Below are 27,107 nucleotides of genomic sequence, written 5' to 3' on the forward strand. Positions count from 1 at the left end.
ACTTTTCTTTTTGTTTCCTTTACTGCTTGCTCAATATACAGATTGAATAACACCGGGGATAGGCTACAACCCTGTCCCACTCCCTTCCCAACCACTGCTTCCCTTTCATGTTCCTCGTCTCTTATAACTGCCATCTGGTTTCTGTACAAATTGTAAATAGCTTTTCGCTCCCTGTATTTTACTCCTGCCACCTTCAGAACTTGAAAGAGAGTATTCCAATCAACATTGTCAAAAGCTTTCTCTAAGTCTACAAATGCTAGAAACATAGGTTTGCCTTTCCTTAATCTTTCTTCTAAGATAAGTCGTAGGGTCAGTGTTGCCTCACGTGTTCCGATATTTCTACGGAATCCAAACTGATCTTCACTGAGGTTGGCTTCTATTAGTTTTTCCATTCGTCTGTAAAGAATTCGTGTTAGTATTTTGCAGCTGTGACTTATTAAACTGATAGTTCGGTAATTTTCACATCTGTCGACACCTGCTTTCTTTGGGGTTGGAATTATTATTTTTTTCTTGAAGTCTGAGGGTATATGGTGGAGTTTTGTCAGGACTGGCTCTCCCAAGGCTGTCAGTAGTTCTAATGGAATGCTGTCTACTCCGGGAGCCTTGTTTCGACTCAGGTCTTTCAGTGCTCTGTCAAACTCTTCACGCAGCATCATATCTCTCATTTCATCTTCATCTACATCCTCTTCCATTTCCATAACATTGTCCTCAAGTGCATCGCCCTTGTATAGACCCTCTATATACTCCTTCCAGTTTTCTGCTTTTCCTTCTTTGCTTAGAACTGGGTTTCATCTGAGCTCTTGATATTCATACAAGTCGTTCTCTTTTCTCCAAAGGTCTCTTTAATTTTCCTATATGCAGTATCTATCTTACCCCTAGTGAGATAAGCCTCTACATCCTTACATTTGTCCTCTAGCCATCCCTGCTTAGCCATTTTGCACTTCCTGTCGATCTCATTTTTGAGACGTTTGTATTCCTTTTTGCCTGCTTCATTTACTGCATTTTTATATTTTCTCATTTCATCAATTAAATTCAGTATTTCTTCTGTTACCCAAGGATTTCTACTAGCCCTCGTCTTTTTACCTATTTGATCCTCTGCTGCCTTCACTATTTTATCCCTCAAAGTTACCCGTTCTTCATCTACTGTATTTCTTTCCCCTATTCCTGTCAGTTGTTCCCTTATGCTCTCCCTGAAACTCTGTACAACCTCTGGTTTAGTCAGTTTATCAAGGTCCCATCTCCCTAAATTCCCACCTTTTTGCAGTTTCTTCACTTTTAATCTACAGTTCATAACCAATAGATTGTGGTCAGAATCCACATCTGCCCCTGGAAATGCCTTACAATTTAAAACCTGATTCCTAAATCTCTGTCTTACCATAAATAATCTATCTAATACCTTTTATTATCTCCAGGGTTCTTCCATGTATACAACCTTCTTTCATTATTATTAAACCAAGTGTTAGCTATGATTAAGTTATGCTCTGCCAAAATTCTACCAAACGGCTTCCTCTTTCATTTCTTTCCCCCAATCCATATTCACCTACTATGTTTCCTTCTCTCCCTTTTCCTACTACCGAATTCCAGTTACCCATGACAATTAAATTTTCGTCTCCCTTCACTACCTGAATATTTTCTTTTATTTCATCATACATTTCATCAATTTCTTCACCATCTGCAGAGCTAGTTGGCATATAAACTTGTACTACTGTAGTAAGCGTGGGCTTAGTATCTGTCTTGGCCACAATAATGCATTCACTATGCTGTTTGTAGTAGCTTACCCGCACTCCTATTTTTTTTATTCATTATTAAAGCTACTCCTGCATTACCCCTATTTGATTTTGTATTTATAACCTTGTATTCACCTGAGCAAAAGTCTTGTTCCTCCTGCCACTGAACTTTCCTAATTCCCACTATATCTAACTTTAACCTAACCATTTCCCTTTTTAATTTTTCTAACCTACCTGCCCCATTAAGGGATCTGACATTCCACACTCCGATCCGTAGAAAACCAGTTTTCTTTCTCCTGATAACAACGTTCTCCTGAGTAGTCCCCGCCCAGAGATCTGAATGGGGGACTATTTTACCTCCGTAATATTTTACCCAAGAGGACGCCATCATCATTTAATCATACAGTAAAGCTGCATACCCTCGGGAAAAATTACGGCTGTAGTTTCCCCTTGCTTTTAGCCGTTCACAGTACCAGAACAGCAAGGCTATTTTGGTTAGTGTTACGAGGCCAGATCAATCAATCGTCAAGACTGTTGTCCCTGCAACTACTGAAAAGGCTGCTGCCCCTCTTCAGAAACCACACGTTTGTCTGGCGTCTCAACAGATACCCCTCCATTGTTGTTGCACCTACGGTATGGCTATCTGTGTCGATGAGGCACGCAAGTCTCTTATTTATTGCACAAAAACCAAACATTGTACAAATATCATACATATGTCATTTTGAAGAGAAACCCTGAAAGTTTTTTCCATTTATACTGCCACAGCGTATTTTGGTAATTTGCTGATAGTCAGCGCTAGTCACAAACATGGCCAGTAAAGGTACGGAGCAAGCTTTCTGTGTGTGGGAGTTCAACAAATGTGCTACAGCTGTTCAATGGATGTTTAGAAGCGATTATGGTAAGAAGTCACCAACAAGGAAGGCCATTTACCACTGGTACAACAAATTCGTTGGACAGATTGCCTGTGCCCAGCAAAGAGAAGCGTACATCCCGGTGTGAGTGAAGTGAATGTGGAGTCCAAAGAAATCGGTCTGATATGCATTCTGTGCACTCGAAATGGCTCCAATGACAGTGTGGGAAGTCCTGTGACAGAAGCTGTCTATGAAACCATTCAAATTGGAGCTAGCGCAGAAGCTCAATGACGACGACAAATACAAGCGTTTTAAGTTTTGTTCACAGTTGCAACAATTGAATGAGTTTAGGGATGGCATTGTTGACTGCTTAATTTTTAGTGACGAAGCCACTTTTCACACTAATGGGAAAGTGAAAAGCCATAACTGCCAAATCCGGGATAAAAAGCATCCACACAAATGCATTGAATTTGAGTGTGATTCCCCAAAGGTAAATGTTTTTTGTGCCTTATCATGCCGAAAACTGTATAGGCCACTCTTCTTCACCCAGAACATTGTCACTGGATATTCTTACTTGGACATGTCGCAGCAATGGCTGATGCGTCACATGGAATCGGACTCTCCTTTCATCTTTCAGCAGGATGGTGCTCCACCCCATTTTCATCGAGAAGTTTGTGGGTAACTGAACATGGAGCTGCCGCATCGATGGATCAGCGGTGCTACAACAGCTCTTTCTTGAAATGGCCTCCCCGATCACCAGATCTTACTTCGTGTGACTTTTTTTCTGTGGGGACACGTTAAAGATCTGGTGTATGTACTGCCTCTAACATGTGATGTACCAGAGCTCCGGGAGAGAATACAGGAAGTGAATGCCACAGTTGACAATTCCATGCTGGGACGGGTATGGCAAGAATTCGATTACCATATTGACGTCTGCTGGGTCACTCATGGTTCGCATATCGAATGTTTGTAAAAAAAACCTTCAGAGTTTCTCTTCAAAATGCAATATGTATGACTTCTGTACAGTGTTTCGTTCTTGTGCAATAAATAATTGAAAGAGTTCCCGGACTTTATGTACACACTGTATTTGCTTGACAACTGCTTCAACTCAATGGAATTTTTAAAATGTATATAAGGTAAGTGTGTTGATGTGTTGGACTGTACTTAAGTGTAATCACAGTGCATAAAAAAGAATTAGTGGCAGAAAAGAGTAATGAAAAGACTGTCATAAAAATGGTCAGTAAGTTACCATATTTTTTGTTGTTAACAGGCATTATGAGGGTAAACTAACTCGTTCGACATTACAGTGAGAGACTACAGTTATAATCCACAAATAATTAACCATCAGGGAATGATGCTGATAACGTCGAAAACCACCTACATCTCAACCAGTAACAGTTCTTGACATTTTAGGATCTTACCCAGTTTGTGCCTTGAAAATGACAAGCGTTTGCTTGTGGAAATATTGGACTTTTGACAAATTTATCCAGCATTTTCATGTGTTATTAGAGGATAAAAAATGGCGAGAAAAGCTTAAGTTATCCTTGGGCAATATGTTGAACATTATAGTCTGCATAATTCAAAGGATACAAAGGCAAGGAAGTTCTCATTATTTGTATGCAACTGATAAGTTGACAAAAACTCTTTTTAAGCCACAAGTCTTTTACAACTAAGAAATATCATTACTTTGTTCCATAGTCTACATTGTAATACCATTGCCACTTCCATATGAGTCTATTTCCAAACAATCTGATTGTAAATTTATGATGATAGGTTCAAGACTTATATCCATTACCACTTACCAGTCAAATTATTCTTTCTGAAGCTTTTCAGCATGCCACATAGATTGTGCCCATGCTACAAGTGGGATGTTGTCTATTGCCTCATGCACAAGCGATTCAGCAAATGTTACCTTGAATGCCCCCCCCCCCCCCCCCAAAATCAGGCATTATATGGCCTTATCCTTTGCCCAAATTAATTCCATAGTGATACACTGGCAGTGACACATGGGTAAATGCAAAACTGTGTGACCCCATTCACATGTAAGGAAGTCAAGTTTGTACATTCTGTCACATGGCGTGTACAAATTAACGAGCTGCAGGAGATTGACACGAGTCTGGTATATACTGTGCTTAAAATTTTTATTTTTAAGCCAGAAACAAATATGTGCTTTTCTGGTGTTTATACTAGGTGCTTTCTCTGTAACAGTTGAATTATTACCAGCAATGACCAACTTTGAACCAAGGTATGACAAGAATAGCGAATCACATCACGAAACTGACAGCGTTCATTTCCGAATGGTAGTCACTGCTGTTTTTCTTATATGTAAATACAAGTTTACTCTCAGAAACAAAACCAGAAGAAGAGTCAGCATGCAGAATAATTATCCGAGAACCTATTCCTATGAAAATTCTGAAACTGCCAGAACCCTCACTCATTTTCCAGCAGATGTTCCTGGAATGATTCTAATTGGCTCATGTTTCATCAAGGTAATACACTGTTGCGTTACTTGCTTCGCTTCAGTCTTGAATCTTTATATGGGATGTAGTTCGTACTGCTCCTATGTCACTTCTTTGAACTAAAAACTCTCTTCTCAACATATCAGGAACCAACGTCTTTTAAAATTCCTTACATTGATGAAGCGCTTACCATTGAAGCTCATTTTCTCCTGCATAACTGAAACACATTTTTGTGATGCTGGGCATTCATCATTGACATGGAGCACTTTAAAACATTATTGTTAAAACCATCCATTTGTGTTCCAGGTTCCGTGCGGTTTCAATTCTTTCCAGGTGACACTGAACGAACTTTTTTCTATGGTTCCTACATCTGACACTGTCGTTTACAATTGTCTTTACAGTTCTCTTGCCGACACCATATGGCTCTGGAGTCCGTTCTTATGTCTTCAGATGTCAACAGTAGGAGACCTGCTTTCAAAGTCACATTTGAAAAAGTTGTGAATGCAGTAAATAATCCCCCTCGCCTGCTTGTGAAGCACATTATATTTATTGCCATCACATGGTTTTTTTTAAAAAATCACACTTAAACATTTACAGATACACATTCACACCTACACTGCAACAAGAAAAGAAAGAAAACAAAAAACACTGACAGCTGAACGAATAATTCAGTTCTTGCGAAGTACGGCAACAGTGCAGCATGCAGGAGCGAGATTCTCATTGTCTAGCTGTAACACACTGCTACTCGCTCAGAAAGAGAATGAACATTAATGGCTGCCAGTGGCTAGTGGAGGGGGATGCGCAGAATGGCTGAAAACTTGGCCCCCTTCCAACATGATGTGTACTTTAGTCCACTACACACTGAATGAATTCACCCTTGCAAAAACGCAAGATTGAACATCAGCAGCAGAAAAATATGAACGAAATTTAATAAATATAGTATACGGAAAAAAGAAAAAAATAAACACTTAACTTGCTGCTCCACAGATGTATATCAGCCAAGAGCTGGAGCCTTGTCCTATGCTGCCCCGATGCCAATCAAGGGTTTCATCATCTTTATTGTCCAACAGGCAACTCTCATGCATGCACCATGCCTTCTGCAGGTCTCCATCCTGTGCCATCTTGGCCTGGTCACTGTACTGGGCTGTGGTAGTCGCAAGCTACCTACCAGGCATCCTACATTGCACTGAAGGGGCACCAATGGGCCGCCAGCTGGTTTTCACTGCACTTTTGGTGCTGCCCTCACGGAAGTTTCATTGCAAACCACAACCCCAACTCTGCTGCTGTCTTCAGTGTCTAGGTCATCCCACAATGTTGACCTGGCACTTCTGCCACAACCTCCTTCATTCTGTCTGTCTCCACCATTGAGGGGTCTTATCCCTTTTACAATGGCGTCACCATATATGGAAGTGGGATCTATCACCATGCAGCTAGCACCTATGATACTACTACCCTCCATACAGCCATGAACCACCAGTGGCTAACTTCCCTGCCTACTCGCTACACGGATTCTGACAAGAACAGGTAAACTACCTGATATATATATACACAACTAGATGTCTAGATAGTTTTCCACCAAGTCTCTAGTGGTCACCATGCTTCATGGTGGCACACGCTTTGTCACAAGATTCGCTGCCAATATTGGCACTACACCACTGCTGCCCCAGTCATGTGCCCCAAAGTGCTGATCCCTGTCACTTCCCACAATCTACATAGGTCATGGCTCAACCAATCTGTAGCAGTTACTGTGGCCAAGCTCCAACCATCTAGAATCCCTCAATAGGGAACTCTCTTCGTCGAGCACATCAGAAGCACCACCTCCATCTGCCTTTCATTACTTTCAGAAGCTCGCCCGACTGATGCTGGTCTTCCCCAGATTCAGTACCTCATGGCCATTGCAGCTACCACTGCAACCCATGTCACAATGGATTAGCCACCGATATCGTCTCTAAGTACTCTGTCTCACAAGATATCACCTCCAACCACTCCAAGGACATTCCATTGTACAGTGACAGACTAAGTTGGCACCAAGCTGCACACCTAAGAACTGCAGTTTTGTTATTCATAGTACATCAATTAGGCACCAAGAGACTATTGTTCCGTTTGTTCACTGACTTAATAAATTTCTATTGTTTCGGGTAACTGGGCTCATATATAGTAGCGTGCACCTTCACACTCTAATACTTCAGGATGAGCTTCCTCTATCTGAAACACTGATGATTTTGCTTAGAATTTTACAGCACATTTTATAATGTAATTCAACTCTTGTCATCTTCCAGTTTTGCATGATATTCTGATTCCACTGGTTAATTTCCTTGAAAAACATTTTCAAAGTAACCTATGTTACAGAATATGTTGTATTTTCATTAACACCAGAGGTTGTGTGCACACCTCTCCAGTGTGTATTTTGTGAACTGCTTCTGAACTCCCCAATTCACTTTTCATTTATTACCCTTATAGCTCTCCAGTTCTTTATATTTATATCATGTACTGTGATACTGATATCAACAGTTGACCATCATGGTCCAAGATGACATTAAATATGGGAATCACTTTGGTGTTGTTGTTGTTGTTGTGGTCTTCAATCCAGAGACTGGTTTGATGCAGCTCTCCATGCTACTCTATCCCATACAAGCCTCTTCATCTTCAAATAACAACTGCAACCTACATCCTTCTGAATCTGCTTAGTGTACTCATTTCTTGGTCTCCCTCTATGATTCTTAGCCTCCACACTTCCCCCCAATACTACATTGATCTCTTGATGGCTCAGAACATGTCCTACCAACCGATTCCTTCTTCTAATCAAGTTGTACCACAAATTTATCTTCTCTCCAATTCTATTCAATACCACCTCATTAGTTATGTGATCTACCCATCTAATCTTCAGCATTCTTCTGTAGCACCTCATTTTGAAAGATTCTATTCTCTTCTTGTCTTCACTGTTAATCGAACATGTTTCACATCCGTAATGGCTACACTCCCTTCAAATACTTTCAGAAAATACTTCCTGACACTTAAATCTATACTTGATGTTAACAAATTCCTCGTCTTTAGTAATGCTTTCCTTTGCTAGAGCCAGTCTACATTTTATGTTCTCTCTACTTCGACAATAATCAGTTATTTTGCTCCCCAAATAGCAAAACACATTTATTACTGTAAGTATCTCATTTCCTTATTAAATTCCCTCAGCATCACCTGATTTAATTCAAATACATTCCATTATCCTTGATTCACTTTTGTTGATGTTCATCTTATATCTTCCTCTCAAGACACTGTCCATTCCTTTCAGCTGCTCTAGGTTTTTTGCAGTCTCTGGTAGAATTACAACGTCGTCGGCAAATCTCAAAGTTTTTATTTCTTCTCCACGGATTTTAATTCCTACTCCAAATTTTTCTTTTGTTTCCTTCACTGCTTGCTCAGTATACAGATTGAATAACATCAGGGATAGGCTACAAACCTGTCTCACTCCCTTCCCAACCGCTGCTTCCTTACATGTCCCTCGACTCATATAATTGCCATCTGGTTTTTGTACAAATTATGAATAGCCTTTCGCTCCCTGTAGTTTACAACTGCCACCTTCAGAATTTGAAAGAGAGTATTCCAGTCAACATTGTCAACAGCTTTTTGTAGTCCACAAATGCTAGAAATGTAGGTTTGCCTTTCCTTAACCTATTTACAAAGATAAGTTGTGGGGTCATTATTGCCTCGCATGTTCAAACATTTCTCAGGAATCCGAAGAGATCTTCCCCGAGGTTGGCTTCTACTAGTTTTTCCATTCATTTGTAAAAAAATTGTGTTAGTATTTTGCAGCCATGATTTATTAAACTGATAGTTTGGTAATTTTCACACCTGTTAACACCTGCTTTCTTTGGGATTGGAATTATTATATTCTTCTTTAAGTCTGAAGGTATTACACCTGTTTCATACATCTTGCTCGCCAGATGGAAGAATTGTGTCATGGCTGTCTCTCCCAAGGCTATCAGTAGCTCTAATGGAATGTTGTCTACCCCCAGGGCCTTGTTTATACTTAGGTCTTTAAGACAACTGTTCTCATGGTGCTATTACACTTTCAGAATGACACAAGGGTTGTACCTAGTAATGAGAATTGTAAACTATTTTTCTTTGTTCCTAGACTGAAAATATATACATAATGAAATAAGATTATTGCCACTTTTTAAGAGACAATATGTCAAAAATTATATACGTCATAAGAGAACTCTCCATAGAGTACCAGTAAATGTTGTTCTGATCGACTTGAAGCACAACAAAGCTAATGGTCTGATCTGCCTGTAGTTGACCCCAGAGCTGTTAATTTTGCCTGATGTAAGAACTAATTTCTGACCAGTGGTTACTCAACATATTTTTGCAATTTTTCTCACTTTCATGGTGGACTCATGCTTTGTAGCCTGTCTTTCTTTCTTTATGATAACATTGTTTCTCAAATTTAAATTACAAATAACATTCCACAGCTCTAGCAAGCATTATTTATCTGTACAGCCACGATAAACGTATTTACCACAGTCATATGCAAGCAATTCACGAATTAACTGTCTCAGAAATACTGTCAGTCTTTGTCATAAGCTGTCAATCAAATTTTTTTGGCAGTGTTAATCAATTGCCCCTTGACAATTATGTGTGAAGAAAAAGCTATGGCTAACCACACACATCTACATATCATGCTTTATGAGATGTGCACAGTCAATGTTGAATACAATAGGTAGTGATGATAATCTTACCCAACTGAGTATTCAGTAGTGAATTATCAAGGCAGTTTAATTACAGTGACAAAAAAATGAGAAACTGTTATTTAATTTCACTTATGGTACTCACCCATGAATTGCTCACATTTGCAGACTCTTCTAATATTGAGGCAACTTTTAATTCCAATTCAGACTTAATTTCGTTCAAAATCTGGTCAAATAAACACACATAATGAACTGGACATCACTGCCATAGGGAATGGTTATAACTAATACAACTAACAATAAATGTAATGCAAAGACACTACATTTCACCCTTAATGTCCACACCAACATGCAAAAATTATCAAATAACAATAAACGAAAAATTACACAGAAGAACACACACACAAACAAACTTCAGTTTGTGAAGGAACCAAATAAAAACCAATTAAAGATGCATAATAATTTTTATTAGCAGATTACCTAAATGCAATCTTTGTAAAAAGGTGTGTGTGTGTGTGTGTGTGTGTGTGTGTGTGTGTGTGTGTGTGGGCATGTATGCATGTGCACACACGCTTGCACATGTATTTTTAAATATCACAGGAAGCTTCCAGGAGGATAGTATTATACTGAAACAATTGGGATATTATAAGTAGTGAAACAGAAGTAGATTCTTTAAAACACCACACAACTTAGCAAGCAACAGAAGACTGGAAGGACAACAGCATGTTAATCTCAGTTATTAGTGAAAAATAATGAATTTAACTTAACTGGTTACAGATATAATTTATCAACATTGGTTTACAAAATTACAGGAAAACACTGTAAGATCATATTAATTGTCAACGAAATCAGTTTATACTAAAACTACTCGCCTAAAGGAGATTACAAAATTTATTAGCTTACTAAAAGTAATAATTATACTGGATATGAAGGTTTTCTACTAAAATATTAAAATTTTGCATTGACTTGAAAGGGTTCAATCATTTTCCCACCACTGTCCTTGCTTTATGTTAATGATCTGCCATTTTCTTTTAATCTGGAGGCAGACATAGTCATTTCCAAATTTATTCTTTGATGTGGATTCCTTGACATCAGATGTATTGGGTGTACACCAACTTCTCAATAGTCACATATGAAAATTTGTGCCAGATCATGACTCGAACCTGTCTAGATCACTGACTGTATCACCCACAGAACATCCCCACACCGTGACCAACCCTCCACCATTCGCGTGACACACTAACTCTTCTTCATACATTCTACATGAAGTCGAGGAACAAACATTTTATAATGGTTCTTCTGGGAATAACACCTTGGACCATTTCTTTGTGCTCCAATTTTTATGTACCTGTGCCTATTCAATCTTTCCATTTTATTTCGTTGGTGTAATAAAGCTTTTTGGTCACTATACACATCTTTAAACCTTATTCATGAAGAAGGCATTGCACTGTTGAGAGAGAGATTGCAGCTGCTCTTATACTATTTAATTTCTTAAGAATTTCAGGTGTAGTACAAGTCCTCTAATGTTTGTACACATATGTACTGACCTTCCCTGTATGATGTTACTCAGGGCCTTCAAGATTGTAAAACACTTACATTAGCACTAATTGGCTTGAACTGTTGCAATGTATACACCACTGTAGATTGGGCTATGCCACTTTCGTTGCTACTGTTCTACTAGAACAGCCGTCCAAATGCAGAGCTACATTTACGACAGATTTTCCAATAAAAGTCTCCTGATTCTGTCCCATTAGACAGTAACACAGTATGAACATGACCACATATACAAACACAGTGCTAGATGCACACAAGGTAACTGTAAACCAATGCAAACTGATTGCTACACACACAGCTGAAGGAACGAGGCCTATTCGAATGGTACCATCTTAAGTAAAGGCATGTCAGTGTTACTGTGGATACTCATCAGCACCCCTCTATGTGAACAACCAGTCAAACACGCAACAGAGGCACATTGTCTTTACATGTTTAAACTTGTTTTATTTTCAGAACGAGGTATGACAGAATTTTCAAAATGAAATCACTGTTTTAACAAGAAATCTATAGTTGTGACAGGCCATCGTAAAATTTTGACTCCTAGTATACGTGTGGAGTTCAGACACCTACATCTCTCAGTTATCTCTTTAACCAGCTCGGAGTATTAATCGCAGCCTCACAATATATCTAATCACTTATGAAATTTGTTACCAACGCTCCATCTAAGTTTGAAAGTAACAGAGATTTTCACAAATACAAAATGAATGAAAAATGATCTCCATTACTGTTTAATGACTAGCTTTGGCACAAAAAGGAGTGAAAATGCGGCTAAAAGACTCTTTGAAAATCTACATGGAAATAAAATGTCTGGCAGATAGGGGAAGTGTTCCCAAATGAACATTAAAAATGTTTAGCCGTAACAGCTCCTTCTATATCATAGATGAATGCTTGAATGGAGAACATTAGCCATAAAAGTATACTCAAATGGCCAGGAGGTAGTCACATAAATATTATTTTTTACATATTTTTATGCAAGTTTTTTGTGTGTGTGGTTTTTTCCTCTCTCTCTCTCTCTCTCTCTCTCTCTCTCTCTCTCTCTCTCTCTATCCTGGTGATATGTTCCACATCACAACACATTATGTGAATACGATCTAAAGTGTAAAGAACTAAGCAGCTAACTTCAGCTATATTTGTAATCAATCAATGACTCCAGGCATATTTCCTGACAGACGTAAATGTTATCAGTTATATGTATCTACAAGGGTTGCCCAAAAAGTAATGCACCACATTTTTTTTCTTCAACAGTTCTTTATTGAACATAATGAGAATTGCACACACAAAGAATGTCGTTTTATCTACACACCCTATTTTTCAACGTAATCTCCATCCCGTCCTATGGCCTTCCTCCGACGTAAAACAAGGGTGTGCATACCCTGTCAGTAAAAGTACTTGTCTTGGTGGTGGAGACTAACTTTGTGAATCACCTCCTCATTGTCCTCAAAATGTCATTGATGAATGGCATCCTTCAATGGCCCAAACAAGTGGAAGTCTGATGGGGTTAAATTAGGGCTGCAGGGTGGATGGGATAACACTGTCCAACCCTGTTTTGTTGTGTGTTCAGTAATCCTCAGACTTGTGTGGGGCAGCATGTTGCAGCAAAACATCTCCTGAGTTGTGGTGCCAAAGTCACCAGAAGTGTGTCTTTAATTTTATTAATGTGTTAACATATGCTTCTGAATTAATAGTACCGCCTCTTGGCATCACATCAATGAGAATCACACCTTCACAGTCCCAGAATTCGGTGATCATGACCTTACTGCGAGAAGCAGTTGCTTTGAATGTTTTACTTCTGTGAGAAATGGGGATGGCACCATTCCACTGATTGACTTTTTTTTTTCGGGCTCAAAATGGTGAACCCAGGTTTCATCACATGTCACATCTGGAACAAGAAGGCCTCCCCCCTCAGCTTCAAGACGACTGTTTTTTCTGTGCAATTTGTGATCTACCATTAGATACCGCAGGACCCATCTTGCACACACTTTTGAATATCCAAGACTGTGGATAATTCCATCCACACTTCCTTTGCTGATTGATGCAGCACCAACTGCTGAGTTGTAATGAATCTGTCCTCGCGAATGACATCATCAGCTTGCTGCAACATATCAGGTGTGACAGCCATCGGTGGTCTCCCTGACCAGGGCAAATCATGAAGCTCCACCAAACAGGCTTCTGATGACCTTACCCTCCGTGCCCAGTGACTGACTATACTTCTGTTGACAACAGATGCTCCATAGAATTTGCACAAGTGTTTGTGAATATTCCCCAAAGTTCCTTTCTCTGCAGTGAGGAATTCAATGACGGCACATTGCTTGCAAAGTACATCACATACAGACGGAATTTTGAAACTGTCCTGCAGCTACGCTATCTGTCAGAAGTGACAAAAACTTGGTGCGCTCACTCAGGAGACTTCAAATAATACGTATTCAATGTTTTGCGTTTGTAGCATTGTTTTCAGCTGAGACAGCACTTGAATAACAATGGAGGTAGTCAAACCACGACATATTTGTGTAATACAAGTAATATATAAATGTATATATAATGTATAACAGATGAACATTGTTAGAAAAAAATCTTGAAAAGTTCTTGACCAGTTTACTCTAAATTTTTAAAGCACACATTATTAAACACTCAAATGGACATAGGCTATGTAATTTTTTTTAATAACACCGTACAGATTTTCTCCTAATACCTACTGTGAGAAAGAAAATGCTCAGCTTTGTTCTGCTGTGAATATGTGCAGTTTAATTTTCTTCCATGCAGTCGGTTTTCACAGGAAACAGAAAAGTTGTATTTGTGGCTTATCAGCTTATGATTAGAGTCCTACTAATGAATTTGAATTTGCAATAACAATAAAAAGGCTCAAGAGGAGTATTTGGACAGAGAAGGGAGGGGGGAGGAGAGGATGAGTAGGATATTGAGAGGGTGGGAGTAGGAGAGAGAGAAGGAGAGGAAGAGATGGATAGAAAGGACTTTAAGATGGATAGAGAAAAGGAGGAGGGGGGAGAGGAGGAGGAGGACCTGGATAGGGAGATGGAGAAGAAAGAGAGGAGGAGGAGGAGGAGGAGGAGGAGGAGGAGGAGGAGGAGGAGATGATGGACACAGAGAGGGGGAGAAGGATATGAACAGAGAGAGGGGGGAGGAGGTATGCTGAGAGAAGCAGGAGAAGATGGGGGAGAGGGAGAAGGAGATGGAAAAGGGGAGGGGGGAGGGGGGGGAAGAGGATAGAGAGGAACAAAGGAGGTGATGGACAGAGGGAGGGGGAAAGATGAGGATGTGGATAAAGAGTGGGAGAGGAGAAGAGGGACAAAGAGAGGGGAGAAGGAGATGGACAGACAAAGGTGAGGAGTTGATGGATGGAGAAAGTGGAGGGGTAGATGGGACAGAGAGAGGGGGCGGAGGAGATGGACAAAGAGAGGGGAGAGAAGGATATTAAGATGTACATCCAATTTCCATACACTGTGCTGATTTGTCCGTCTGCCGCAGTGATCTGAACTCCCACCCTGGGGTGGCAACCAGTGCAAGCACTGGGAAGCTACAGCATGTGGACTGAGGCAAGAGAGAGGGTACCTGGCCTGCTTGCAAAGAGGGCAGTTCTGGCTCATTGACAGGTACAGAGCCTGTGTTGATACACAGTGATAGTGCATGCATTGTGGACTCTGAATTCGGAGCCTCAAGGTGCATTTACAACTTTGAGACTGTCTGCGCACACTAGGCATGTGCAGCTGTTGCACGAAGACACAAGGAAGTGCATGCACCAATGCAAAGTTGTGTATGCCTCTGAAACGTGCACATGGGAGCACAGGAATCTCCCCCTGCCAAACAGGGAGACGCTTGCCTCCACTTGCAAATGGAGCAAGCACAGACGCTTGGCAACTAGCTGCCAGGAGCACAGGTGTAAACACACCTTCACAGAAACCTGTTGCTATGACTCAAATCATTCGCCAGTGTTGCATAGTTTTGAGAGCTCATTGCACAATTGTGTCTACTCTTCAGTGAGTGTTCTGTTACTATGAGTTACAATCAGCTGAGGCAGTTTTAATCGCTTGTTGTAGAGCAGTGTCTACTCTACAGTGAACGTTCCATTACTATGATTAGTGATCAGCCAAGGTAGTTTTGATAGCTTGTTACAGAATTCATGCCTGCTCTGTTGTGGATGTTCCATTATTATGTGTTCGTCAAAGTTGTTTGGTTACTTGAAGCTTGTTATTACAGGCCATGATCAGCAAACACGGTTTTGTAGTTTTGGTTTGTGGGTTGAGCAGTGTTGAGATTAGTGGAAACAATGTCTACTAGTTTTCAGGTAATGTTTGTTGTTGCCTGGCACACATGAGACATGAGGGCACTGTATGTCGACGTTAGGGCAGTCTTTTTGATCATGCCGTTGGTTATATATGGATGTGCTTATTTTTTTGGCTCAATGCGTTTGGTGGTGGTCTTTCAAAGTTTACATAGTTTCACATGTTGATCGTGTGCACTCCTGAACAATTCATTATGCACATGAGAAATTGAATTCTGCTCCTATGCGAGTGTTTCCTTTTTAACGCATTGTTGCTAAACAGGAGATGCTTGTTCTCTTTGTGTGTGTGAGAAATGATTGTGCTCTCCACAAGTTATGATTGTTTGTTTAATACCCTGTTGTGTCAGTGGTATTTTGGAGTTTGATTTCATTAAATTACAGTGAGAAAAGGGTCATCTACCTTGCAAGAGGAGGACACTATTAGGCCAGTCAGTCAAATAATGGCAACTGAAGTCAGTCACCAAAAGGACACAGCACATATGCCTGGGCCCTTTATTATTTTAAGTCACTTGTTCATTTATGTTCGGAAAGACTGGCTGTTGTCCCTTGGCTTGTCACATATGGTTAAGTAGTCATGGATTGAAACTCTCAATTGTATTGGTGGATGATGTGAGATGTGACACTACAGAATCCGAGCAAGCTTCCAGAGGCGCTGTCAATGGTATTAACTGTCGTGATCTTGCATTACTTCAATGGTTTTGAAAGCACGCACTGCCAGAGTGCTTGCTGATATTTTTGTGTCAGTTTGTGGTGTGGTGGCTTTTAGTTTCCTTGTGTATGATTGAGAAAAACAAAGCTTAGTTGCTGCAGTTGACTTTAGGGCATAGAAGTGTTTTTGCACTCAACCATAACTGCTTGACTGGAACACTCCAACTGAGTGTTGTTGTTGTATGTTCTGCTAACTGGTGACAATGATGTTCATCACCTAGTCTGGCTTGTGTCTTAATGATAAGAGGCTAAACCCCAACAAGTGTTGATATCTAAATTAAGTAATGGCTAGTGTCAGTAGAAATAAAAGTGTTAGTCCCACTAGTTGTAAATTATAAGAACTAAGTGAACTTAATGCCTTGCTTTAAGTGATACCATAGTTATTGAGACTAAGCAGTTGTAAGAGAGCTGTAGCTGGGCATTACATAGTTTGGGTATAGTGAAATCTATGACCACTAGACTGGCGGCCTTAGAAGTTACTTTCATTATTTCAAGGTTTGATGTTACATGTTCTCTGCTTAACTGTCTTAAAAACCCTCTATGTAGTGTGTGCGTCAACCCTGTGAAATGTGGTACTTCAGATTGCTGCCATTACCAGTGACCCCAAAGTTGTGACACTGACATTGCCTAACGAAGTGTCGTCGTGTTATCTGTATGAGCAGATGATTAACTGATTAATACCAGCAAATGTTCTTATATTTAATGTTCTTATATTAAATATATAATTTAATTTATAATTTAATGTTCTTGTACTAAATGTTTTGAATGTCATTTTTCTTATACTCACTGCTTTGTATTACAGCAGCCTTCATTCAATTTCACATCCCTTCCAACAAATATGTACCCCATTTTAAGATGACTGACTGTGTAATGCTCAGTCATGAAGGCATGTTACTTCCATCTGAAATTTTTACAGTAGCAACTGAGTGGTACACGAAGCACATGCCTATGAGTTGTCTCTAACAGAAAACAAAGAAAAAGCAGTGCTTGATTTCTAAAATTTTTGGTGCCAGAACACACTTCTTCAACTATACCAACTTCTCCCACCACAAAAATGACAAGTTTTGATTTTTGAAAACTTATGTAAGGATGTAGAAACATATATCACTAGGTGTAAGATACATGCTGCCCACATGAAAATTGAAGAGACCTTTGGAGAAAAGAGAATCATCTGTATGAATATCAATAGCACTGATGGTAAACCAGTCCCAGGCAAAGAAGGGAAAACAGTAAGGTGGAAGGAGTGTCTATAGAAGGGAGATGTACTTGAGGGCAATATTATGGAAATGGAAGAGGACGTAGATTAAGATGAGAAGGGAGATATAATACTGCGTGAAGAATCTCACAAAGCACTCAAAGACCTAAGTCGAAACTGAAAGAATTAAGCCGAAACAAGGCCCCAGGAGTAGACAACAATCCATTAGAGTTACTGATAGCCTTCCATCTGGTGAGCGAGACGTATGCGATAGGTAGAATACCCTCAGACTTTACGAAGAATATAATACTTCCAATCCCAAAGAAAGCAGGTGCTGACAGGTGTGAAAATTACCAATTCAAATTCTAAAGGTGGCAGGAGTAAAATACAGGAAGCGAAAGGCTATTTACAATTTGTAAAGAAACCAGATGGCAGTTATAAGAGTCGAGGGGCATGAAAGGGAAGCAGTAGTTGGGAAGGGAGTGAGACAGGTTTGTAGCCTATCCCTGATGTTATTTGGAGTAGGGATTAAAGTCCAGGGAGAAGAAATAAAAACTCTGATGTTTTCCGATGACATTGTAATTCTGTCAGAAGCAGCAAGGGGCTTGAAACAGCAGTTGAACAGAATGGATGATGTCGTGAAAGGAGGATACAAGATGAACATCAACAAAACCAAAACAAGGATAATGGAATGTATTTAAATTAAATCAGGTGATGCTGAGGGAAATAGATTAGGAATGATACACTTAAAGTAGAAGAAGAGTTTTGCTGTTTGGGAAGCAAAATAACTGATGATGGTCAAAGTAGGGAGGATATAAAATGTAGACTGGGAATTGCAAGAAAAGCATTTCTGAAGAAGAGAAATTTGTTAACAGTTCAGATTTAAGTGTCAGGGAGTTCCTTCTGAAAGTATTTGTATGGAGAGTAGCCATGTATGGAGTGAAACCCAGATGATAAATAGTTCAGACAAGAGAATAGAAGCTTTTGAAATGTGGTGCTACAGAAGAATGTTGACGATTAGATGGGTAGATCACATAAATAATTAGAAGGTTCTCAATACATTTTGGGAGAAGAGAAATTTGTGGCACACTCTGACTAGAAGAAGGGATTGGTTGGTAGGACACATTCTGTGGCATCGACAGATCACCAATTTAGAACTGGAGGGAAGCGTGGAACAGGCGGGTGGGGGTGGGGGGGTTAAAAATCATAGAGGGAGACCAAGAAATGAATACATTATGCAGATTCAGAAAGATGTAGGTTGCAATAGTTACTCAGAGGTGAAGATGGTTGCATAGGATATAGCAGCATAGAGAGCTGCATCAGACCAGTCTCTGGACTGAAGCTCGCAGCGGCAGCAGCAGCAACAACATGATTAAAACTTAAAATGAGACATCATCTTTTTTAAAGATTCATGTTTTTAAAACATCATTTTTATAACAAAAATAATGAAGATGCAAGACTTAATATAAAAAGACAGGTGCTACCACCTGTCACCTTGCTCTGCTTGATGCATATTGGCACAAGTCAGCAGCTTTCATAACTATGCCGTCATGTTTTCAACTGCAGTCAGACGCAACATTGAAATAGTGGCATTGTAACTGCTCAATGAATATTATTTATATCTCCACATGATAGAAGATTTGGATTTAATACGTATGAACTGTTTTAAATCTCTGGTGCTGACTTGTTCCTGAGACTTAAAATAATAATAACAATAATAATAATAATAATAATAATAATAATAATATCATCCCTGGTAGAAGCCAGAATGCCATTCCAGCACATTCCGGCCAAAATTAAGGCCTGCAGGTAATTGACGAATGTTATTTTGCTCATGGCCAAATTCACAACCATCAATTAGGATGAAGCCCATCTTAAAATATTACTGCCTCTTTAAGTATTTTGGTTTTTTGCTGAGCAGGAAAACTACACCCGTAAGAAGCTGTTAAGGCTAGTTGATGTTTTTGTATTTGCCTATATATTGCTAGATGCATATTATTATAAAATACAGCTGAGAATGGTGGGCTCAACAATTACTTGATTTGGGTTGCATGCCCCTGGGCCACTGTTGGACGACCACTGGACTAGTGGGTATGAGTGAGTTACAGTTAGGGCAGCTTGTGGGAGCGAGATGTGACTTCCATGCTTTAAAAAGAGCAAAAATATATTTGGATGCTAATATTTTTGTGAAAAGATGCTGAGGAAGGTAGAATGAGGCAACAAGTACCCCACTTTTCATTCAGAGTCTATTAAAAAAGATGAGCATGTTCAACCTTTCTGTGATTCGACAGAAGTTTTTTGCGCTGATTATCATCTGCTTTAAGTCACTATAACTCTGCTTTATAAATTTCATAAAGTAAAGTTACTTGTCCACTTTACAAATCATCATTTTGTGGAACCCGTGGATGGTTAGAAAATTTTACTACTAATAGAGATACAAAAATGGGTGGTAGGAAAAAAGGATGACTATCCCTGATGTAGAATAAGGTTTTGTTTATTTTTAAAAAGAAAGTGCTACTGTGTATAATGATTCCTATAATTTTATGACAACATCACACAGCGCTTTCATTTAAAAATACAATTTTCAAAAACTGGAAATTCTACAAATAGACTACCAAGTCACACAATTTATAGACCGACACAGTTTCAATAAATTACAATCCAAAATGCAATTGTGGAAGTCCTTGGAGATTCTGTTTGTAATCTAGAAATTGTTCCTATAAGTCTGTGTACAACTTTGTTTCTGACAGCCAACTTCAGCTATATGAACAACAAACTGAAGGTGTGTGTGTTTGAGGTTTACGGGCGCTAAACAGCGTGGTCATCAGTGCCCAAACGCATAGAAACAGGAACACAAGCGGTGAAGGGACGAAAACGGACGCCGAACAAGGAGAACGGCTGAAAGACACAGGCCTGACACAGTTCCATATGCGCACATACAGAGGCAAAACAAGAGGAGAAGAAACACACTAAAAAGGAAAGGAAACACAAGGAAAAGAGAACAGATACCGAAGGGAAACAAGGAGGTAATCGTGACTGGCGGACCTCTTACCTAAAACCTGGGTGAGCCAGTCACCCAGCAGCACATTAAAACCTTCTCCCTAAAATCCGAGGCAACAGATTGGACAGGACACAAAACCGTAAGACCTTAACCACTGTCACTGCGTCGTCTTGCAAAATAGAGGGCAAATCCGGTGGCAAGGAAACCACCGCCCTCTGGTCAGAGAATAAAAGACAGTCAAGTAAAATGTGGAGGACAGTAATCTGGACGCCACAAGCACTGCAGATTGGGGGGTCCTCCCGCCGGAGTAAAAAACCATGCGTGAAGGGACTGTGTCCAATGCGGAGGCGAGTGAGGAGAACCTCATCCCGCCTGTATGACTGGTAGGACGTACGCCATGGTCGCGTAGTGGCCTTTACCAGACGCAGCTTATTGTCAGAAACTGCCAACCACTCCTCTTCCCACTGATGCATAACACGAAAACGCAAAAGGGAGGTTACAGCATGGAGGGGGACGGCACAGTCAACAACGTGAGGGAGGGAACATGCATCTTTGGCAGCCACATCCGCCAGTTCGTTTCCCCTAATACACACGTGCCCCGGCACCCAGCAGAAAGAAACCTCCTTCCCCTGCCGTTGCAGGTGGAGTAGGGCATCATGGATGTTCTGGACGACCGTATCCACTGGGTACAAGTGTTGCATGGTCTGAAGGGCACTCAGGGAGTCAGAAAAGATGAGGAACTTAAGACTGGTAACACATCTCATCTGCTCCAATGCCCGCAAGATTGCAAACAATTCGGCATCGAGGATGGTAAACGCCGCAGGAAGCCGTAACTTGACGACTCGATCAGGGAAAACAACAGCACATCCAACAGAGTCCCCCTGTTTAGAGCCATCTGTGAATACAGGTACATGGTCCGGATGCTGGTTTAAAATATCGTAAAATAAGGAGGTAAAAACAAACGCCGGAGTGCAGTTCCTCCGGTACTCCGACAAGTCTAGAAGGATGCTGGGCCTCTGGAGCAACCAGGGAGGCAGGCGAGTAAAACCTTGTCGTTGGAGGGCCACACGCTCCACACCAAGGGACTCAAGCAAATGCTTGGCACGAATCCCAAATGGTTTTGTTGCCCTGGGACGACTGGAAAAAGAGACGTTCCATAGGCGGTCGGGCAACGGTAGGGTACGCAGGGGAGGTAGGACAGGCAAGGAAATGACACACCCGTCGCACCATGAGGAGTTTCCGCCGGATGGCGAGCGGCGGTTCCCCTGCCTCAGCACACAGGCTGGGGATGGGACTGGTACGGAAGGCACCAGTGGCCAGCCTGATACCCTCATGGTGTACTGCGTCAAGGATCTTCAGATACGAAGGCCTTGATGACCCATACACGGTGCAAGCATAGTCAAGATGCGATCGGACGAAAGCCCTATAAAAGTGCAGCAGACGCGCCCGATCTGCTCCCCAGGACCGATGGCTCAGACACTTCAAAATATGCAGTGCCTTCAGGGCCCGCACCTTGAGGTCTTTAAGGTGAGACAACCACGACAACTTGGAATCAAAAGTGAGGCCCAGGAACCTCACAGTGTCTCTAAAAGGAAGAACGGTGTCCCTCAGACGGAATTCTGGGGAGGTAAAAAGACGCCGAGAACGATTAAAAAGAACACACACAGATTTGTCTGCAGAAAAGGTAAAACCCGTCTTTGCAGTCCATGCCTCTAAGCGCTTTATCGTAAGCTGTAACTGCCGACTAGCACTGTCAAGACTGGAGGAAGAACAGAAAACAGCAAAATCGTCCACAAACAAGGAGCATTGGGCAGGACTCCGAATAGTGGACGTGATACTGTTAATAGCAACGGCAAAGAGGGTGACACTTAAAACGCTGCCCTGAGGAACACCATTCTCCTGCACGTACAAATCCGATAGCACATTACCAACCCGATACCAAAAGAGGCGGTGAGAAAGAAAGGACCGAATGAAGATGGGGAGACGGCCACAAAAGCCCCACTCATGGAGTTGATTGAGGATAAGGCGGCGCCAAGTAGTGTCATACGCCTTATTAATGTCAAAGAAGACCCCTAGACAATGCTGGTTACGTAGAAAGGCCTGCTGGATGGCGGCCTCAAGCAGGGTCAAGTTGTCTATAGTGGAACGACATCTCCTAAAGCCACACAGAGGGGCTAAGGAGCTGCCTGGTCTCGAGCAGCCAAACCAGGCGGCGGTTGACCATGCGTTCCAACGTCTTCCCAACACAGCTCGTCAAGGCAATACTCCGATAACTACTGGGATGCATTCGGTCCTTCCCTGGTTTGAGGAGGGGAATCAAAATTGCCTCCCTCCACGAGTCAGGGTACGTGCCAGATAACCATATCATATTGAAACAGTTCAGGAGAACTTCCTTGGATGGCAGCAACAGGTGCCGCAGCATGTTGTACCGGATTTGATCATGACCAGGCGCAGTATCATGAGCCACAGACAGCGCAGAATCCAGTTCCCACATTGTGAAGGGGCAGTTATAGGGTTCAGAATTTAGAGACCGGAAGTCCAAGTGACCCCTTTCGATGGCAGTGTGGTAGCGGCAGAAATCTGGATCACAGTTAATAGTGGCGGTAGATTCCGCAAAATGCATGGCCAGTGTCTGGGCAATGTCTCTCGGCGCCGTGAGGAGACATCCCTGATGCAGCAATGCCGTGACAGGTAGCTGGCTGAGTTTCCCGGAAATCCTCCCGATGGCTTCCCATACTTTCGTAGAACTAGTGGAGCGAGAGATGGAATTCAAGAACGATTGCCATGACCATCGTTTGCTCTCTTTAATCACTCGCCGCGCTCTGGCCCTTGCCACCCGAAAGGCCGCAAGATTGTCAGCTGAGGGACGGCACTTGAAGCGGCGCAGTGCTGCACGGCGGGCGCGGATGGCTGAGTGGCACTCAGTGGTCCACCAAGGGACAGGACGCCTCTTGGGATGACCGGATGACCGTGGGATTGACAATGCAGCAGCATGTGAGATCACGGCTGCAACATGGTCTACCCATTCGTGGACGCTGGCACGGTGTTCCAAAACAGCCAGTTGGCTGAAAAGTGTCCAGTCAGCTCTGCAAAGGTGCCACCGGGGCGGCACTGGTAATGCCACAGCCTCATCCAGGAGGCGAATCCAGAGGGGGAAATGGTCACTAGAATGGAGGTCAGCTGCAGCCTCCCACAGAGCAGAATCTGCGAGTGCTGGAGAGCAAAAGGAAAGGTCAATAGCCGATGACGATCCGGAAGCAGTACAGAAATGAGTGGGAGCACCAGAGTTGAGGAGGCACAGTTCTTCAGACATCATGACGCTTTCCAGAATGCGACCCCTGGGGCAAGTAGTCTGAGAGCCCCATAAGACATTATGAGCGTTGAAGTCCCCCAGAAGAAGAAATGGGCGGGGGAGTTGGCTAATAAGGTCCGTGAGAGCCTCAGAGTCTATCGCATCCGGAGGTGGTCAATAAACAGAACAGACTGTGAGCCTCCGACCCACAAGAATGTCAACTGCAACTGCTTGCAAGTCGGTGACGAGAGGGAGCTCAGATGATGGGTGCATGTCACGGACAAAAACCGCAACACCACCCTTTGCCCTTTGCCCCGTCAGATCATCTTTTCGATATACGGTATAGCCGCGTAAAGAAGGAGAATCAGTGGCCCGAAAATGTGTCTCTTGGAGACATAAGCACAAGGGGCACTCTCGTATAAGGAGTTGTAATTCGGCCACATGCGTCCTGAACCCATTCAGGTTCCACTGTAATATGGGAGCCAGTGATCAGGGTGGCTGAACTTTCACCCTGCCTCTGTGCTTCGGAGGAGAGACCGTACTGGCCGGAGATTTATTCCTGGGGCGAGAAGATCGCCCCCGGTCGACATCAATGTCCATAAGCTCCGATGACGACCCACGGGAGATGTCAGACAGTACGATGGCCTCGTCATCGGACCGACGCTGACTAGTCTCCTCAGGTGGCAGAACCTTCATCATCTGAGGCTTTGTCTTGGGGGCTTGGAATGCAGAGCCTTGTCAACAGTTGGAGGTTGACTCGCCTGGGCAGAAGGCGCCATATGGGGGGAGGCTGGAAGTACCTCAATGTCAGCAACCACGGCCTTGTCCGATGTAGCGGGGAGAGCCGCAGATTGCAAAACAACCGCAGCAGCACAAGTGCACTGGCAAGCACAGGTTTTAGTGCTAACACTAGCAACCTCTGTTTGTGTAGCAACAGTGGCCAGTTGTACCGGTTTTTTGAGAACGGAGGCGAAAGATGTTGAAAACACAGGAGGTTGCATGGCCTTAAAGAGCTTCTTGGCCTCACCATAGGGGATGCGCTTAGATGTTTTAATCTCCTGTACCTTCCGTTCTTCGAGATAGATGGGGCAGATCCGGCTCCAGACAGGGTGACTCCCAGAGCAATTCACGCACTTCACAGGCGATGAACAATCGGCTCCGTCATGGGCAGGCTGACCACATTTACCACAAGTGGCTATCCCATTGCACCCCAACGTAGTATGCCCAAAGCGCTGACATTTAAAACAGCGCATTGGGTTGGGGAAATATGGCCATACGGGCAAACGTAAGAACCCCGCTTTAACATGCTCTGGGAGTCTCGGGCAACTGAATGTGAGAATAAACGAGTCAGATTTGACGAGGTCCCCATTGACTCGTTTCATAATGTGCTGCACGTCAACAATTCCTTCGTCAGCCCACTCAGATTTTAGCACGTCTATGGGGATATCCACCAAGTCCCTACACGTCACAACACCCTTACTATAATTCAAAGTGGAGTGGAGCTCGGTCTCAACAGCGTACTCTCCTAGACAATTTTCTTTCCGAAGGGCAGCGACTTGACGGGAACTAGAAGTTTCAACTAACAGAGTCCCATTGCGCAGTCGCTTTACAGATTTCAGTGTTCCTGCAATTCCCTCAAGACCCTTGTGGATGTAAAAGGGAGAAACCCTCTCAAAGCTACCCTCCTTCCTTTTAATAATCAAAAACGCATTCTGATTATCAGCATGTGCTCCGTTACTACATTCTGTTAAATCTCTAGCAACACCAGGCTCTGGAGGACTCGCAGCGCGTAGCCGCTTTTTCGATGGGGTGTGTTTTCCTACCAGCGGCCCACCCAAGCCACTGGTAGGGGGAAATGTAGAGGTTGAAGGGTCCATTGCGGTCCCACGAGCAGCTAGGGAACTAAAAGTCCGCTCAGACAGAGCCCCGCGTGCCTGAGTAAGCCTTATACAACTGGGGTGCGGCAGGTGCCCCAGAGGTTGCCCGCTTGCGACTGTTCCACCCCAACAGCCATGCATCTTCTAGGTGCGGAGCACACCGAAAGATTGAGGGGTTTGTATAGAGGTTGGCCTTCCTCGCAATCCAGGCGGTCAAGCCAAGATTACCATTCCCCGCAGCACACAACATTTCACCGCCGCGCCGTACGGTGGTCGCTGAAGCATGTCCGGGGGTTACGGTGACAGGACACTGGCGGCGCAGACCAGTCCCCAGCTCAGGACCCCGGGGTCGCCAAGCCCGTACTCAGCAAGTGAATGCTGAGCCCCTGGGGGCAACAAACTGAAAGTGGCTGCCAAAATAATGTGTACTATGGAAGTGCGGATGAAGCCATCAACGAGATATCTGTATTATTACAACCCTTCTGCTGCCCACCCCACTAGAAAAGTCATACTGGCTTGCTGGAGTTGATCTAAAGTTCATCCTCTGTTTAGTTACCGGCAGCATGTTCATGATTAACACCAAGAAATGATGATTTAACAAAAACTGAAGCACATGTAGCACAACTACAGCAAATGTGACTGCAGTCATGGCACAAGGTGGTAGAGAGCTGAAGGAGGGCACACTCATGATCACACACAAGAGTGGACAACTTGTTAAATCACTCAAACAAATCTGGTCTGATGTGACAGGCAGCAAAACTAATTTTCCGAGTTGGAGTTTTGGTGTGGAGTTTGTATTTCATAAATAAAGGCTGGTCACAGCCCACCATGTGACAATGTAGCTTATATTCCATCTTGTATACTGTGGAGGCCATAACAAAAGTTATCACTCATGCTACTGAGGTTATCAAGTTCTGGTCTTCAGTTGTATTGAGATTAGTATTCTTTACATTCTGTTCTTAGTTAATATTTGTACATTTTTTGTGGTTGTATGCTATCTGATCAAATGTATCCGGACACCCTATGTAATACAGCCTTTATCACTATATGTTGTGAGAGGTGGACCTACCAGTGTCAAAGGAGTTGGGGAGTATTGCTTTTTCAGTAGAGAAGCAGCAACAGCAGAGTGGTTCGATTGAGAGAGCTCAGTGACTTCGAACATTGACCAGTTACTGGATGTTACCTGAGCAACAAATCCATCACGAACATTTCAACTCTTCTGAAGCTGCCCATGTCAACTCGATGTGATGTGATTAAAGTGGAAATGCAAACGAACAACCACAGCTAAACCAAGAGCAGCCCATCATAAATTAAATAGGGTGATTGTAAATAATCACACGAAATCAGTGGAAAGATTACTCATGAGTTGAAAAGTGCTACCATCAGTCCGGCTAGCACAATGGCTGTGAGTAGGGAGTTAAAAAGAATGGAGTACAATGGACAAACATCCCCTCATATGTC

The 27,107-nt window shown here is 42.4% G+C and overlaps 1 protein-coding gene across 1 annotated transcript in view; it reads right to left on the reverse strand.

Annotated features, from left to right (window-relative positions):
* LOC126336317 (uncharacterized) overlaps positions 1 to 27,107 on the reverse strand; it is a 176,573-nt gene that overhangs the window by 139,401 nt on the left and 10,065 nt on the right. Inside the window, exon 2 of the mRNA XM_049999878.1 lies at positions 9,868 to 9,948. Within this exon, the coding sequence (XP_049855835.1) occupies positions 9,868 to 9,948 (81 nt within the window). The remainder of the gene's footprint in view (positions 1 to 9,867; positions 9,949 to 27,107) is intronic.

Source organism: Schistocerca gregaria, chromosome 2 (assembly GCF_023897955.1).
Source record: "Schistocerca gregaria isolate iqSchGreg1 chromosome 2, iqSchGreg1.2, whole genome shotgun sequence".
NCBI classification, from domain to species: Eukaryota; Metazoa; Arthropoda; class Insecta; order Orthoptera; family Acrididae; genus Schistocerca; species Schistocerca gregaria.